Genomic DNA, 17388 nt, shown 5'->3' with positions numbered 1-17388 from the left:
ACTTTTATACAAAAAACAATGCAGAGTGCCAAACAATGTCAATAAGAGTTGTGAGATTATATCCTTATATTCTATTAATTTTATATAAGATTGTATACACAATTGTTCCATAATATGTGAATATGTCACGAATATATACATATTAATATTATCCATTTTGAAATATTATACCTGCCTAAAGGAATATTAAAAGCCAAATATAATGTAAACTATTGATAAAAAATTTCGAAATCTTTATATTGTGATAACTGGTGTATTTTATAAGATTTTTATAACGCTAGTTATAGCGGTTTTAATTCGCAAGAGTGTCTTTATAATTATTAGTTTTAATAAACTACTTTAACAAAACTTTTTGTTTTATTTCATTTACCTATCTACCTACCATTATAATTTTTAATACATTTTTTTTATAAAAGTGTAGAAAATTGTAATTGAATTATGTAATAAGTTCTCAATAGATTCTGCCTACAAAATGCTATATGGTTTTAATTTTATAATACTTTTTCATAATAAAAGAGAACCACACCAGAAATAAAATAACAAAATATTTATTCTTCCATAACATCATTTATTCTGTGTTGTGTTAAGAACGCAATATCAAGCATGGCTTCTGGGTCTAATAGATCCTTCACATCTTCATATTTAAGACTTTCTTCATAAGCAAATATTATGCTAGTATCATCGAGCATCATTTTGGATGCAACAAGGGCTGCAATACAATTCTTTAGTCGCGCTATTGCTTCTCTATCCGATCTGCTGATTGGCTGAAAATAAAATAAACAATGATATACCTACCTAATATGATACTACCTAATATGTTACTTATAATAAAAAATAACTTGCCAATGAACCAGTGTTGTTAAGTGTAAAACTGGGGCAGTATAGAAATGTGATTTCTAGATAACCCTCATTTAATTTAACGAAACTTAAACGACAACCAATAAAATTCACATCGCCCGCTCCTTTGTCGGTTGTTGTATAAAAAAAAAAAAAATTATAACATAAAAATTTCTACCTAATCCTTTATTTTGCCATAAAATAATTCAAATTGCATATTTGAAGTAATAACACAGGAATTATACCTGTAAGTAGGTTTCTGAATCATCTCTGTCCTCTTCAACTGCCATATTATGTTCTTGTTGTTGCGGACTGATCCAGATAAACCCATTATTGCCCACAATTATTGATATACCACATGGCAAGTTGTGGAAATGGTTCTTCCTTCTCCTTATTAATGAGGGAAATACTTTGACTAATACTCCTTGTGATAACTAAAATAATTTTTAATTAAATTAAGTACAAAAAATATATTATGCACTTGTGTGTCCAAGTAGGTAAAACATTAATAATTTCTCATTTTATCCGAATACTTACATAAATGCAGATAAAAAATATAGCAATAAAATTGAATTACTAAATTACCTTTCCATACTTTAAACTTCTAGTGTGCAAGGCTAAAGAACCATCAGAAAATATGCTCTGTACTTCTGCACTGATCAGATCCCCTTCTTGTAAGTGCTGTCTCATCATCTGTTCATCCTCAGCTGATCGCCGACGCTGGAAATAAATTATTGTTTTAAACCATTGGTCCCTTTTAAAAATTGGATAGTGACTGTGAATATTATGATTCAAGATTATAAAACTTTTTTGGATACTTTTATATGTATTGATTTAATTTAATAAAAGCTATTTGGCTTTATTTGTGTTAACAATAAGTTGATTTTTACCAATTAATTACTTTAAATTATTAGTATCATGACTTATAAGATAAAAGTCTCACCAGTTCACCACCAGGTAAATTAACAGAGGATAACTGAAGAACAGAATCTAATCGAGAGTTAGTTTCTATCTTCCATCTTCTCTGTTGTACTTCAAGCACTCTTCCAACAACAACATCGCCGATTTCACCAACGTATCTACTTTTTAACGGGCGCACACATATCAACTTGTTAACCTTTTGCATAACACCAGCTACAGAGGATTTAATGCAATCATCCTCCACATATGTTCCATGTCCTCTGAAATATGAAAGTATATAAAAATAATTTTATTTAGCTACCAAATATAATTGACATACAATAATGTATTTAAATTTTTATTATTTCCCCCAAAAATTAACTAAATTACCGCATAAAATCCTGCAATCCACAAATAACCTCTCCTGGGGTAAAAAACCGAGGTATTTCATTGTTAGCAGCCACACTGTGATTTACTCTTTCGGCTGCTAATTTAATAGAAACGTGTCCGGACATTGTGAGATTTATTATAAATTTTAAATAAATAACATTAAATTATAATTTTTTAAAGAAATTTAGATTATCAAAACCACAAAACGTGCAAAGTAAATAAACAATGAAGTGTCACCAGTCACCACAGACTACAGACCTATGCTAATTGCTACAGACCATGCTACAGACCTCAGAGGAATAAACCTATAGAGTTCTTATATTGAGACAGAACAAAATACATATTTTCTAATCTACTTACTCTTAGTCAATAACAGCATAAGTCAGATTGAGATAGCGATAGAGTATCTGCACTGTCTTCAAACGTAGCGCGCCGGCAGTCAGTTTGTTTTCCAACCAGCTGGTGGGCTCAGTGCGTCAAGTGTTTTTAACGAAATATTTAGAAAATATAAAGTTTATAGTGTTTCTTTTTATTTGTCAGTGTGCTAAAATGACTATTGTATGTTTAGCTACCGGCTATTACTAGTCGAATGGGAGTTTTGGATGAAAACAATGAAAAAATATCTTTCCATCGGTAAGTGATTTTCAGCAAATTGATAAATATTTATGTTCTAACCCTATTTGAAGGTTTTATCAAGCGCTTTTTTATAAGTTTATGTTGTAACTGTAACATTTACCCACTTTATGGGGTTGTGGAATACAAAAGAATTAAATAATTTTTAAAAAATGTCACAATATTATCAAGTTTGGCATTTTGTTTACCACCGTAGTGTTGTAACACATCTAGCGTATATTATCGATTTATGACAAAAAATCTATTTCATATTAACGTTGATTTATTTATTTTGTTTCTTATATCAGATTTATATGTAGTTGTTGTAGCAAATAATTGATGTAAATTTTCTACAGCAGGAAAATAAAAAATACCACGTGGTTGTTTTATTTGACTTATCTGTTTAGTTTGTTGTTTCTCTTTTAGATTATTAATAAATTCATTTTGTTTTAGATTTCCAGAGCTAAATAAAAAATGGGTATAAAACATGAAACGTGTAGATTGGACGCCGTCGAAATTTGCTAGATTGTGTTCACTGCATTTCGAGCCTGCGTGTTATCAAGATGGATACTCTAGAAGAATTGTGCAATCTTACGCTTACGTTTTTTTTTGTTCCTTTAGATAATAAATACATTTGTGTGTGAGTGAATTTTTATTTGGAAATTTTTTTACACATTTACTTTAAATGTGTAACTATGTGAAAATTAAACGGTTGATTAAATGACAGTTCTCATAGATGAGAAACTACTATTGAAATACATACTTAATATACATGCGTTTTCAAAGAAAAACCCGCATAGTTCCCATTCCTGTGGGATTTACGGGATCAAAAGTAAAAAGTGAAAGAGAAAGTTATCCATTCTCGCATAATTTCGCATTTATTATATTCGTAGAATTAAACAAATAATGTATTCAACTGAAATTTATGATTAATTTTGTTTTTTTTTTTATTATTTATTATTTCACGAAACCGTAAATGCAAAATGCATTCACGATTTTATCGATTGAAGCACATCCCATCACTATCACCTTCTATCTATCTAAATACGTACCTATAGTAAAAATGGTGCCATAACTATGTTTAGTCCAGGAGGAATCGGCGCATGAGTACCGAAAACTATTCCACCTCAATTTTTTTACGTGATCCTCTTCAAATTGCCCTACTGATGATATAAATGCATGTTGCCATGGGGCAACCCGGTGCCATATTGTTTAAACCGAAATTGTTTAAACAATTGCAAGGAATTGTTATTTTTCAACCGGACAAATTTTTTTTATATTTTTTATCGAAATACCAATAAAAAAGGTCCAATTACTTTTCACGATAAAGTTAATATTTTCAAAGATATGAATTTTTTAAGGTTTGAAAAATCTCAAATTTGGGTACTTTCGACCCATGAAAAATATATTTAAAAAAAAAATAATATATAAGTAATATTTTTTTTTCAATTCTCTATACAATAGTTAATAATATTGTTAATAGAGATTTAAGAAAATTTCATTGTTTATATCTGTTTTTTAATTGTTAACTTCGCGCGCTCACAAGTACGCGCCGCTTACCTTTAAGTATCGCCGTCTCTCTCTTACTCATGCGCTGCATCGGCCTCTCTGTGTCTTGAATCATTATTTATCATTTATCTTAAAAACTATCAACTTTATCAAGATTTCTAAAGAGAGCAATCTTATTAATAATTAAATTGTCTACAATTTGTTTCTTATATATTTTTTTCTGAAATCAATTTTTTTAAAGTTATTTAAGCATAAATTGAAACATGTAATTAAAATTACTTTTTTGTCAGTTTATATTACTTTTTTGTTATTGAAACAGCAAGTAAGGTAAAAGACCCAGTTATTGACACTGGCCTAGTTGTTTGACACTCGCAATTTGATTTTAATTAAAAGAATGAAATGTTCTCAAAAAACCAAAGATCTTAAAATTTTTAATTCAAAAATTATATTTATTAATTTATTAGAATTGATTTGTTTTTTTTTTAACTAAAATAAAATTTAAAGTGTCAATAACTAGGTCTTTTACTTTCAAGACACAGAGAGGCCGATGCAGCGCATGAGTAAGAGAGAGACGGCGATACAGGTAAGCGGCGCGTACTTGTGAGCGCGCGAAGTTAACAATTAAAAAACAGATATAAACAATGAAATTTTCTTAAATCTCTATTAACAATATTATTAACTATTGTATAGAGAATTGAAAAAAAAATATTACTTATATATTATTTTTTTTTTAAATATATTTTTCATGGGTCGAAAGTACCCAAATTTGAGATTTTTCAAACCTTAAAAAATTCATATCTTTGAAAATATTAACTTTATCGTGAAAAGTAATTGGACCTTTTTTATTGGTATTTCGATAAAAAATATAAAAAAAATTTGTCCGGTTGAAAAATAACAATTCCTTGCAATTGTTTAAACAATTTCGGTTTAAACAATATGGCACCGGGTTGCCCCATGGCAACATGCATTTATATCATCAGTAGGGCAATTTGAAGAGGATCACATAAAAAAATTGAGGTGGAATAGTTTTCGGTACTCATGCGCCGATTCCTCCTGGACTAGTTGAAACGTAGCTTACTATAGATGTAACCATGGCGTGGCCGCACTTGAAACAGAAATAGAATTTTGTGGTGTTGCCTAATAAGTTGGCAGTTCCCACATATTAGGTAAAAAATATTATGAATCTTACTTGATCGCGAACAGACTTTATAAATACCTGTAAGTACTTCGCAAACTAAAAATTCTGAATTTGCATATTTTAAATGCTAGCTTCAATAATGTAACTCTTATGTCGTAGTCGTACGAAATACTTTAATAAAACCTCCGTAAGGTAGGTAAGGAGAATTGTATGGACATCATTGACCACGTACTACGTACTAGAGAGGGCATCGCTTTTAAACTACATATTTGTAACACGAGTTAGAGTCAATCGTCTCGGACCATTTTTTTTTGTTACATTGATTGGTTTTAATTGATAATTTTATTCATATTTTTTTAATAAGTATTAAGAGGCAGAATATCTACAAAGTGTATGACTCACTAGCCGGCCCGCTTCGCCGCGCTTGTTGCACAGATTTTGTTCGTGGTGTCCTCTCTTTAATAATACTTCAATGATAGACATCTATCGACCGACACGACATAAAACACACACGACACGTTCAATGATGAAATAAAACCAGTCTATAACATAAACGTGTTTATTATTTATATATATATACATAATGAAATAAGTACCTACAGCTTGACAAAAAAGAGTAGAAAACCGGAAATCACTACTGTCCTCTCGTTACCAATACTTTGAATGATTTATTTTTAATTTATTTTATTTTTATACAGTAATGAATCATCATCAAAATGAATGGAACAAATTTTTGATTATTTTGTTGGCAGCCAATTTTCTCGTCCAGTGGCATCCAGCCATTTCTTTTTATCAATATTGGATGGAAACCTGAAAAAAGAAGATTTTATTCGCATGTTACGAAAGTTTATCTTTATTGAGTAATAAGTTAAATAAACTACAATAAAGCCCTTAAATAAATGTAACTAAAATTAAAGTTTACGTACAGAAGAATTAATTTCCTCTCAATAAAAATATTATACTATGTACTAGCTTTTACCCGCGACTTCATCCGCGTGTTAATCCAGGTAATAAACTACTCATGTGCAAAATATCATTGAAATCCATCCAGACGTTATTGCGTGATTGAGTAACAAACAAACATCCAAACCCTCGAATTTATAATATAAGTAGGATGAGTACCTACCATGATAAGCAAACCCAACAATCATAATCTTTAATTATAATCATAATCTTTATTTTCTCTTCACAAAACAAGACCTCGAATCGTATGTATGTACTGACAATAAAGAAATATGATTTATTTGGGTAAATTAAAGTAGCCATTATGGCAACCCTGAACCGTTCATCGTTAATTGTTATTTTATTTTAAGATAGTGAAAACACGTATCACAACTCAATATTCTTGGCATCACATCACTGAATTCATCACAAAACATCATAATCGGTGATCATCTGGCGTTGTAATAACGAAAGAAATGATAATTTCGCCTACTTACGTGTGAAATGTTATTCCTTCAATTTTTCGCTCACTCCGGCTTTTACAACCCAAAACACTGCAACCCACCATCGCACGTACACTAAATATTCTGTATTATCCAATTTTTATACGCAATAAACACTGTAAATTCACACAATCACAGAAAAATCCAAAAGACGCCAAGTTTGTTTGTCACAATCTGTTCTTGCCAAACAATAAAACCGGCCATGTCGACAAAGACAAAAACTATATATTCTGTCCTGTTTCTTTGCATGGGTTTGACAATTAACGATCTCGCTCTTTCAAGGAAGGTCATTTTAGTGGTTACATCTATAGGTGTATAATCTAAGCTTGTAGTCTATAGCTATCTCATTCTTTCTTACGACGTTTTCTTTAGATAGAGAGAAACAAATATATGTAAATTGTATACGCTCGATACAAGTACTCTATAGGTTTATTCCTCTGAGCTACAGACAGAGCAAGTAATATTAGTGTCACCTCGAGTGTCACAGTCAAATTGACACTACATTCACAGATTGACAATATAAAAACTACAGACTTCTTTTTGTCTTGAATCAGAAACCTTTCGGAAATACGTCTGTCTTCCAATTTATGTTAATAATTTTGAACTATTTATCTTTCTTACTTGTTTTCAATTATTAATTGTTGTATAGTTAATAGAACTCTATCATGTTTTTTATTTCTTTCTAATTGTAATATTGCACGCCTCATAAGCGAAGCGTTGAGGTGGGTACTACTGTCACTTCGCGCAAAACATCTGATTTTTCAAACTTAAAATGTCTTTATGTACCATACATTGCACTTGTAAGATAATACATACACACACATATTAAGAAAAAAACACTATTTTTAAAGTTCATGATATTTTTGATGTCATTTTTGTTATTTAAACTAGTTAAAAAACAGTTTAAAAAAGTTCTGTCTTGGACGTCCGTGTGTCTGTATGTGCGGATCCTTTTTCTTGTTAACACGATAGCTTAGCACGATAGCGACCGAAATACTTTACTAATCGAGTCTTTTTTTTTCTCTTACGCTTGAGTATGCTCAGGAATAGAACCCTTTCATTTTTCAGGGTCTGATTCGATGTAGTTTAATTGTTATTAAATAAACAAAAATAATAATTAATAAATATTTATTAAAAAAAAATTATGAGGCGTGCACTTTTGGATTTTTTTTTACTCTGTGATTAACATCACTTGCTCTGTGGTGATTATGTGTCTGTGCTGTCAGTCATTTGTCAAAATCAAATTGTCATTTTCCATTGCCCATTTGCCAGTGATTTGCCATTTGGGTGTTTGGTTTGTTTGTGAATGTGTTCAAAATATTATCCTAATAAATGCAGTTCATATATTTATATTTAGATAATATAATTAATCGTATGAATTTATTAATTCAATGTTTTGCAGTGCTGTCGTAATTAGATAACACTATGTCGGCAATAAACGCTGCTCCTATCACTGCGACCGACAGTCTGTCGCAAGCACTGAAAGCTAATATTATTCCAAACCAAGAATATTTACTACAGGTCAGTGAATCTTATTAGGATCTCTATTATTCAGTAGCTTCGAATGATTAAATCTTTCGATTGTTCTATAAATACTAAATACTCTTAATGGTCTCATCTCATCTTTTCAGGGTTCTGTCTTAGATTCAGCAGTTGAGGTTTTATTACACAGATTAAGAGGTCTATGTGATAATGTTGATGCTGGCCCAGAAACATTTGATGATCAGGAAGTTTGTTTCAGCTTACGGGATCCAAATCAACAGGTAATATACAAAATGAATGCTCTTTTACAAAGGAAGCATCTCGACTAACAAAAATTATTGTTTAAATAGTCTGCAAATGCCAAACAAACAAAAAACATTTTTTCGTTTCAATGTGATATTAATAAAGCAATGACTATATTATATATATTAGCAATGACTTATAATTCCAGATGGCTCCTCTTATGCTCCGAGTGAGAAAGGCCCTAGATGCAAGGGATATGCCGTACCAGCTGAGATATATTGGACAACCTGACTTGGGCGACAAGAATCGGCCCACTGTTGTCAGATCAAGTTTGGATATCGCCTGCAGTGGAATGCTCATTGAATTCCTTAATGAGCTTGGCTGTAGGATTGAGTTTGAATATAGTGTTAAAGGTATTACTTATAGTTATTATGTAAATGAACAAATATATTTATAACAATTTAATAAAATAAACTATAGATTTGTGAAAAAATATTATGCTCATATTCATATATTTCATGTTAAATATGTATCTATTATATGAGGGATAAATTTATATGATATATGGAATCAAATTGATTACAAATTTAGATATTACTTCTATAACTCATATAATTTTAAAGTGTTTTTGTACAGGTTATATGTTTAGAAAAGGCAGAATGAAAATAACAGTTGCAAAAGTGTTCAAGATATCCCAAAGTTCAATGCCTCCTGAGCCAATATCACAGAGTTATCTTGTTGAATTATCCGTAAGTATATGTTCAAAACGTCTTAAAGTGTAAATATCATTATACAGGGTTACTTGTAAAACACCAGCAACCTCGCAGGACAAGATAGCTAACATCATAAGTAACAACATTTGTTCTACGACTTTTGTAATTTCTTAGATTTTATTTTCATACAAAAATAAATATAAATAATTCATTTAATTTTCCGTTTGAATATTATAAACTATACGCGCATCCCAAAAATTACGTAAACAAGAAGCGAACGAGAGGGGAAAGGAGGCATCGGCTCGTCCTTTCGATAATGAATAGAACATAGACTTACAAATGTTAGGAGAGTACAATAAAAACTTTAAAAAAATCATTTAAAAATAATGTATTGCGTTATCTTGTCCTGAGAGGTTGCTGGTGTTTTACAAGTAACCCTGTATAAACACAACTTACAGAGCAAATTAGTTATGTACTTGAAAATACATAGTATAAAATCTTCAATTACAAGGAAGTGATGAGGAAATTCAAAAGAATATGAATATTGCACAAATTAAATTGATATGATTGAGATTGAATGTAGGTATGGCCTCCACTGTCAACAATTTACCTCATCTGCATAATAAATATCACAGTAACTCAATGGCAAATACAAATCTTTTAAATTTAAATGCTCTTGTTATAAAATAATGACTATATTGTGTTTTTATGGCTGCTTGAACAGCGTAATAGCCTTAATGCTCACATGTTATATAGTTTGTGAATAATTACTAGGTTGACACTTAACACACTTGTGAGTTGAATGTACCAGATGCAGTCAAGCTATAGAAGAATACTTATTAATTTTGTTTCTGTCCGGCTTTAAAGTTATTATCTAATTAATATTATGAACACCCTGTTCCACTTCACTTGATTTTTCTGGATTTTATCATTTTAATTTTGATTTTTACAAACTATGACGTAACAGTATAAATAATATTGATTTACTGATTTTATGCCGTCGGAAATTGCAATACTCGGAAATTGCAATAATTGTGAAAATATGCGCTTCCATACGTTTTGGTGTTTTATTTTTATTTAAATAGATATGAAACTTCTTTTATTGCATATTTATCATCCCAGGAAAATAACTTACATCAATTGAATTAAAATTTTATATGCAGGTGTGAAATAACAATATATACAATGTACAATAAGGGTACCAACTTACAATACTTTGAATTCGCAAATGCAGTTGCTAGCTGGAACAGTTTTCAGAACAGAATAGAATGTAAAGGACAATCTGTACCAGTAAAATAAATATGCAAATATTTGGATCAATCCATTTAGCTAATTTAATTAATTCAATTACAATGTTTTTAGTTTTATGTTCAGTTTAAAAATCAAATAATTTGTTTGTTGTAGGTTTTAGCACCACAGGGTCAAGATGCCATAGGAGAAGATATGCGTGCCTTCGCGGATCAGTTGCGACCGCTCGTACAACTCGACAAAATAGACTATAAGAGGCTTGGCCACATGGCGGTTACTTAGCCTATGTATTTTATTTAGACTCATCATAATTATCATTCTTTGGTGATAATACATATATGTGAAAAAAGATTAACTTTATACAGTAAATGAATTTCGAAGGTATTTTTGTTCATGCGCTTAGATAAATAAGTTAAAATATCTATGTAAGTAGGTTTATAGGTTATTAAAGAATGAAAATTTTACCTTGTAGTTTTATTTCTGTACGCTTTAGTATTAAGAGTTGCTCACTACAACAGCTGTGACTTGAACCCTATAGAATAAAATCTCTAATGAGACTAGGGACTGCATTAATTCTATACTAAGTATAATATTATAAAGCTGAAGAGTTTGTTTGTTTGAACGCGCTAATCTCAGGAACCACTGGTCCGATTTGAAAAATTATTTCGGTGTGAGATAGCCCATTTATCTAAGAAGGGTTTATAATGATTACACGCTTAGATCAACAGGAGTGGAGCAATGCGGGTGAAACCGCGGGCCGCAGCTAGTAGATACATAAAATATCATCTATATCCAACGTAAACAGTGAAACTGTAGGTATTAGTCAAAGAAAAGCCCTCATTGTTTCCGTTCCCGTGGAATTTCCGGGATAAAACTCATGTCCTTCCTCAGGTTTCTAGCTTTCTCTGTACCAAATTTAAAGTAAATCTTTGCAGTACTTTTTGAGTTAAACCCGGACATACCTACATACAGAAAAACAGACAAAAATTCTAAAAACTACATTTTAGGTTTCGACCCTATTTTAGATCACACGCCAAGTATTATTTAAAAAAAATATTGACTAGTTATAATAAATTCTGTTTATTTAACAAAATCTGGATTTTTCTTCGTATCTATAATTCCTATGTGGTCCTCTCCGTAGTCGGAATCTTCTCGCTTAATACCGTGAACATAGGCAAAGTTGCCTATATACAAACAATTTTCATATCTTTTCAATTGAACAAACACTGAAAATATATTTACATATTAATAAAAATTTGATACAATTAATTTTCATCTGAGATTTTCATTGTTTAGTTATATTGTCACCTCGGCGTGGAATGCATCCACGGCTGAGACTCTACACTCTACATCTATTTTTTATACTAGACTAGATAAGTAGATGAAATTAAATTTTAGAGGTATATTCAATATTCCAAATAAAACTAATAATAAATACTGGATGGATATTGTAGATACTAAAATATGTAGGAGGAATGATATAAATTGGAGTGTTTTGAACTAAACTGTACCACATCAAACATGAAAAAACACTCGCGCTGCCCACACCTACTTTTTGAGAATCTGGGTATATAATTAAAGAGAATTTACCGGTTCCATGAATACAATTATACAGGTCCATCACACAGTGGTTGTCGAATATATATGTGGAGTTCGTTTGGAAGTTGAAGGCGCAAATCTTTTGAAAGTATGTAGGACAGATGCCGCATCTATTAATAATCATCATTATAGAATTTATTAGACACCATAAACGATTATTACGAAATGAAACAGGTTCACAACTTGAATTTCCCATGGCTCTTGCCAAATAATTAAATTGTAGTATTTTGAGTTAGGTACCTACCTACTTGTAGGCTTTGAGGAAGATAACGCAATTTATTTTCGCAAAAAAGAAAATATTGTTATTTACTAAAATTAATTACTTAGTTTAATCAACAGTAACTAAGAACCTAATCACACAAATTTTAAATATACCTATGACCATCTGGCGCTGGATTAACTTTGTATTCGATTCCAATGATGTCATCATAACTTGCTCCATTACAAAATTCTGTAATATTATCATTAATTATTATTAGTTTTCGCTTTATTAGACAAAAAAAGAATCACGTAAATCGGTTAAGAAACCTCGGAGTAATCGGTGTAGGTACATCTTAGATCATTACTTAATGATCTAAATTCTAAAATGTACATACTAAAAAAAATATATATACCTACCTATGTATATACCGGCCGAATTGATAACCTTCTCCTTTTTTGAAAAAAGAAAAAAGATAATATTATATGATTGACTATTTAGTGGTTAAAAATTACCTCAGTATTACCTAGCAATCTGATTTTGTAAGAACTTGCTTGGTATGGGAGATATACCTAGGTAACTAGTTCCTATACATACCACAGAATAAGAACGTGTAGAACTTACTTACCGACCTCTTACCTCTATGTGTATAATATTAACTTACTCCTGAAACCAATCTAGCTACGTACCAATCTAAATTTTAATAAGCCCGCTCAAAAATTATAATTTGATATCGATAGGATTGCAAATGTTACGTACGATAAAAATGTATGAGTATTGCGATTGTTGATGCAGATTTTCCAAAAATCATCATGTGGTTTCAAATCAAAAACAATTTTCTTATCATATAATGAAGTTTGCTTTATGTTGATTTCAGTGAATAGAGTTAATAATATTTTGAATACGCTACATTGAGATTTAATGGAAAACCTCTCCTACCGATGAAAATCTAACTTCCTCAAAAACAATAAGTGTATTTGTTTAGGTATAATGAGAAGAGACTAATGCAATAGAATTGTACTTGAAAACAAATTAAATTAAATATCAAAATGTAGAGTCAGTTTATAAAAGGAAGAAGTAGTACATATTATAAAGTCGACTAGGAACGTGGCAAGCATCACGATTCACGATGTTACTATGACTCAACCTTTCCATACCTATTTATTTTATCAGAGAATTGTTGTGAAGAGCTCAATAGGTTTAAGCATATTTTGTAATGTGCCTATACTGCCTACCTGTTTGTAATGCGTAATAGTTGATAGTGAATGTAACGGATGTTATTATTCTTTAGATAATCTTTTTAATTCCTAAAACGCAACATTCTTGAATTTTGCTAAATTCTAATCTAATAGGTAGGTACCTACCCACAATCTTCGTGGCAAATGTGCTATTTCTGTTATAAATTATGAATACATATTAGGCAATATTATTTACGTAATCCGTTTCATTACTACAAAATATGTAATTTAGCCTATTAAGTTTTTGACTCGTATCGACGTTCACCATAAACGATTTCTTTGTTAAATAATGACTTTCGATTAAAGTTGACACATGTTCATATAACTCAACTCTACAATGATTTGCCGCTAACGTGCGGCGCGGCGTGAGCGTCAAGGCGAACAGGTAGTAGAGCGCCACGAAGTCTGGTTTAGTCAAACCAACGGGCGACGGCGCCCACACGGCCCAAATGCTTTTCACATAAAAATAATAATCCAAATCCATCGCCACGTCCGCCCTGCCTTCAAAACACATGCGCATGATGATATCGAAAGGTGAGGAAAAAAAAGTTTCAATTTTTTTCTTGGAAGTTGACTAATGAGTAACTATATTTTACAGTTTGCACTTAGCAGTAAAAATACTGCAGATTTCATATAGGTAGTACCTACATTTTATGAATTTAACTTTGAATCATCTTTGTATAGACAAAATAGTTAATTAATATAGTGGCAAAAGTATTAATTACAAACAATATTATAAAATCAATGGACCTATACTTAGATCATTAAGTTACTTAATAATCTAAGGATCTATACGATCTATAATATTAATACATACTTACATGATACATCTGTATAAGCGATAAGGCCGCCCTTTGCTGTTTCTGTAAAGTCTTGTCTTTCTCTTATGTATTTATATTTTTTCAAAACAATAAAGCATTTTCATTCATTCATTCATTCTGTAGTAAGTATCTAACACAACACTCTCTCATCTCACTCACACGGTCACACCCCACACCTGTAGCATGTAGCTGTAGAGCAGCAGTTTTATTCACATGGTATTGTTACTTTTATACGTATAAATAGTTATACATAATTACATATTATTATCTCATACTAGCTGTGCCCGCGACTTCGTCCGCGTGGAATAGTGACTGCATAGTAGGTAGTTACTACTTAACTTTTATTGAATAAACACGTACTACCATAAATAATTAAACGAACTGTTAGTAAAATTTATTACTAAACTGAGCTAAAAAATAAAAATAAATTCCTTCCTTGTATGGATGTTTTTGACAATATATATAACCGTTTCTACGAAAAATCTATTTTTTCATTCGTTGATCTCAAAAATAAAAATTCCAATCACCAGAACGACAGGAAATTTTAATAATTTATTTTTAATTGTGTTTTGCACAATTTTGTTAAATTACGACTGGATGAAAATTTTGTTCGTGGTCGTCGTCGCCGTTGGTAAGGTGAACAAATCCTTATCAAAACATCATACGCTTAAGACAATAATATACATGTATCTGTATATAATAATATATAATTAAGATACTAATATCGATAGCGGATTCTATTCCTTTGCGTTTTGACGTTTGTCTCAGCGCTCAGATCTTTCCTGTCTCACGCCGTAGTAACTAAACCGTTTAGACCGTGCAATAAAAATTAAATAAAAAAAAAAACTCAACGCAACGAAAAAAAGTGCATAGAAAAAGGAAAAAATGTTGTGTGGTTTTATGAAACCACGGTAAAAGTGAAACTTAGGCACAAAATTATCGTATTTGTACGATAATGACTCCGAACACTGCTTTATACCTACTCGGCAGCCGACCGTCACGCGACATGCGCTACACAGACCAAAAAGTTTGAGACGATGTAATAAAAGTTTCACTAATTTTACAAACTTCCCGAAGATCTTTAAAAATAAATACCATTTTAAATATTTATAAAAATAAAAAAACAAAGTCATCGGGGCTGCCATACCATCATTATCATATCATATACAATTATATTTTTTTTATAATGGTACTTAATTTTAAAGATCGTCGGGAAGTTTGTAAAATTATTATTTATTCCTTTTCCTTCGTTGCGTTGGGTTTTTCTTTTTAATTTTTAAATTTTTAACTTCGGTTTCTTATTTTCATGTGATATTTTCAAGTGAGCGAGACCTACCTCTACCTCCATATTACATTCCTACATCATATTGATATCTATAAGTTTGTTGCTCCTTGACATCTTTTAAGTTGGGCCGTAACCGTGCACAAATTGTAATGGATCACAGTGGCAAAAGAAGTGGTATCTTTAGGAAAAAAAATTGCCAAGAGCCAGGCCTATGTGGCTTTGAGTAGAGTTCAAAATTTCCAGGGTGTAGCTATCCTCTCGCTCCCATATCCCCCTCTTCTTTCACAGACTTTCAACCCTTCTCTTTCCACACCTAGTAAATGGCAGAACCGATTTTGATGTAAACCATATTATCTAATTATACCTATATGTACACGTCATATCCTGTCGTTTGATGCTCCATTTGGTTTATTTATCTAACCACTGTCACCCCTAAATGTAATAAACGGATGAACCGATTTCGATAAAACACGTTGCTCTTTTATATTTTGATATGCCGCTTGAGTATATTATTTGACCACATTCGATTATTGTTCATTCCCACTTTCACCGCTGTAATCTAATAAATGGATAAACCAAATTGGATAAAAATATAACTAATATTTTTTCCCACATTCCCGCTTTTACCTCTATATACCTAGGTATAATAAATGGATGAACCGATTTTGATACACTTTATCTAAGAACCAGCGTCGGAAAATATGCTGCCTAACACGCATCTAATTCGTATTACCTGTTAGCGAGCTACGGTGGCACAAACAGACAAACATAGCGGTCACTTATCACCCATCTTTTTGATGGTTAAAAATGGTTAAAAGGGGTTAAAAATATAATACGACATAATTTAAAGGACATTAATTTATGTATAAAATTTACCTAGAAGTAAGCATAATTCTAATTTGACCCCTTCCCCCCCTACTACCTCAGCTTACCCCCCCACCCTTGGGGACTTTCGATATGATCACCTGGACATTTATAAGGAATAATTACTGTAGCGTATAACAGATAACTTACGTTTTATCGTACACTGTATAGTGTACAATAGAATGCCTTTGCAAATGTTCGCCGTGAATACTTAAATGGTCATAACTTTTTTATTTACAAACCGATTAACATGAAATAAACACTTAATGTTAAATGAAGATTACCACAATATATTAGTGAAAACCGCATCTAAATCGGATAAGCCGTTTCTGAGATTAGCGTGCACAAACATACAGACAAACAGACAAAAAAAATTATAACTACAGTTTTGGGTTTGAGATCGATAATAACCCCTGCTATTTTTTTTACATATTTTCATTGTACAGACATCACTTTTCTAGAATTTTATTATAATATGTATTGAATATTGATTGACCACGCGCAAGGTTACTAATTTCCACTACATCCTCACGCAAATGAATCTGTAAATAAAAAAAAATCAAAAGATAAGTGTACCTAATTTTAATTAAAAGCTACTAACAAATAAAGTTTTATCAAGAACTAAAGTGACCTTCTTTGGGCGTATCATATAGTCTTGTAAAAGTTATACATGATAAAAATAAAATTTCATCATTTTCTTATTTTGTCATAACTTTAACTAATTAAAAACATGAGTCTAACTATATAATTATAATAAACAATAAATATAAAAGCTACAACTTACCTTTGGTGGGAACGCAAGAAGGCGAAAATTAAAAAAAAGCCGAAGATTTTTAAAAATGTAACCAATGAACACAATCACTGT

At 31.0% G+C, this 17388-nt stretch overlaps 3 protein-coding genes and 1 long non-coding RNA gene across 4 annotated transcripts; 1 reads left to right on the top strand and 3 right to left on the bottom strand.

Annotated features, from left to right (window-relative positions):
• Positions 1 to 532: 532 nt before the first annotated feature.
• On the bottom strand, positions 533 to 2375 carry Rrp4 (exosome complex component Rrp4). Its single transcript, XM_090117604.1, has 5 exons — positions 2128 to 2375; positions 1781 to 2018; positions 1423 to 1557; positions 1083 to 1271; positions 533 to 764 (listed from the first exon to the last, which is right to left on the bottom strand). Exons 1-5 carry the CDS (start codon positions 2250 to 2252, stop codon positions 549 to 551), a joined length of 903 nt encoding a protein of 300 aa, XP_089973730.1. The 5' UTR covers positions 2253 to 2375; the 3' UTR covers positions 533 to 548.
• A 3556-nt stretch (positions 2376 to 5931) lies between these two features.
• LOC149909497 (uncharacterized) lies at positions 5932 to 7158 on the bottom strand. The gene is made up of 2 exons (XR_016458316.1): positions 6826 to 7158; positions 5932 to 6196 (listed from the first exon to the last, which is right to left on the bottom strand). It is a non-coding gene; the product is annotated as an uncharacterized LOC149909497 (long non-coding RNA).
• Positions 7159 to 8116: 958 nt separating this feature from the next.
• MED18 (mediator complex subunit 18) lies at positions 8117 to 10981 on the top strand. Its single transcript, XM_090119493.1, has 5 exons — positions 8117 to 8352; positions 8463 to 8594; positions 8765 to 8969; positions 9193 to 9305; positions 10674 to 10981. Exons 1-5 carry the CDS (start codon positions 8257 to 8259, stop codon positions 10797 to 10799), a joined length of 672 nt encoding a protein of 223 aa, XP_089975619.1. The 5' UTR covers positions 8117 to 8256; the 3' UTR covers positions 10800 to 10981.
• Positions 10982 to 11115: 134 nt separating this feature from the next.
• Positions 11116 to 14073, bottom strand: LOC149909495 (uncharacterized). Its single transcript, XM_090120178.1, has 4 exons — positions 13848 to 14073; positions 12492 to 12567; positions 12108 to 12226; positions 11116 to 11743 (listed from the first exon to the last, which is right to left on the bottom strand). Exons 1-4 carry the CDS (start codon positions 14071 to 14073, stop codon positions 11598 to 11600), a joined length of 567 nt encoding a protein of 188 aa, XP_089976304.1. The 3' UTR covers positions 11116 to 11597.
• Positions 14074 to 17388: the final 3315 nt, after the last annotated feature.

The sequence above is a fragment of the Colias eurytheme genome, chromosome 3, assembly GCF_061535395.1.
Source record: "Colias eurytheme isolate Ceu_HAF_F1 chromosome 3, ilColEury1 Martin Lab GWU primary, whole genome shotgun sequence".
Classification (NCBI taxonomy): Eukaryota; Metazoa; Arthropoda; class Insecta; order Lepidoptera; family Pieridae; genus Colias; species Colias eurytheme.
This window is presented reverse-complemented; position numbering and strand designations above follow the sequence as displayed.

Coding starts and splice junctions, on each gene's coding strand:
- Rrp4 (XM_090117604.1), bottom strand. CDS start 2,252: ATGTCCGGACACGTTTCTATTAAATTAGCAGCCGAAAGAGTAAATCAC. Junction 1,558..1,780: donor ATTTACCTGGTGGTGAACTG/GTGAGACTTTTA, acceptor ATTTATTTCCAG/CGTCGGCGATCAGCTGAGGA. Junction 765..1,082: donor ATTCAGAAACCTACTTACAG/GTATAATTCCTG, acceptor TTTTATTTTCAG/CCAATCAGCAGATCGGATAG.
- MED18 (XM_090119493.1), top strand. CDS start 8,257: ATGTCGGCAATAAACGCTGCTCCTATCACTGCGACCGACAGTCTGTCG. Junction 8,595..8,764: donor TACGGGATCCAAATCAACAG/GTAATATACAAA, acceptor TTATAATTCCAG/ATGGCTCCTCTTATGCTCCG. Junction 9,306..10,673: donor GTTATCTTGTTGAATTATCC/GTAAGTATATGT, acceptor TGTTTGTTGTAG/GTTTTAGCACCACAGGGTCA.
- LOC149909495 (XM_090120178.1), bottom strand. CDS start 14,073: ATGCGCATGTGTTTTGAAGGCAGGGCGGACGTGGCGATGGATTTGGAT. Junction 12,227..12,491: donor CCAGCGCCAGATGGTCATAG/GTATATTTAAAA, acceptor GATTATTAATAG/ATGCGGCATCTGTCCTACAT. Junction 11,744..12,107: donor TAATTGTATTCATGGAACCG/GTAAATTCTCTT, acceptor ATATATTTTCAG/TGTTTGTTCAATTGAAAAGA.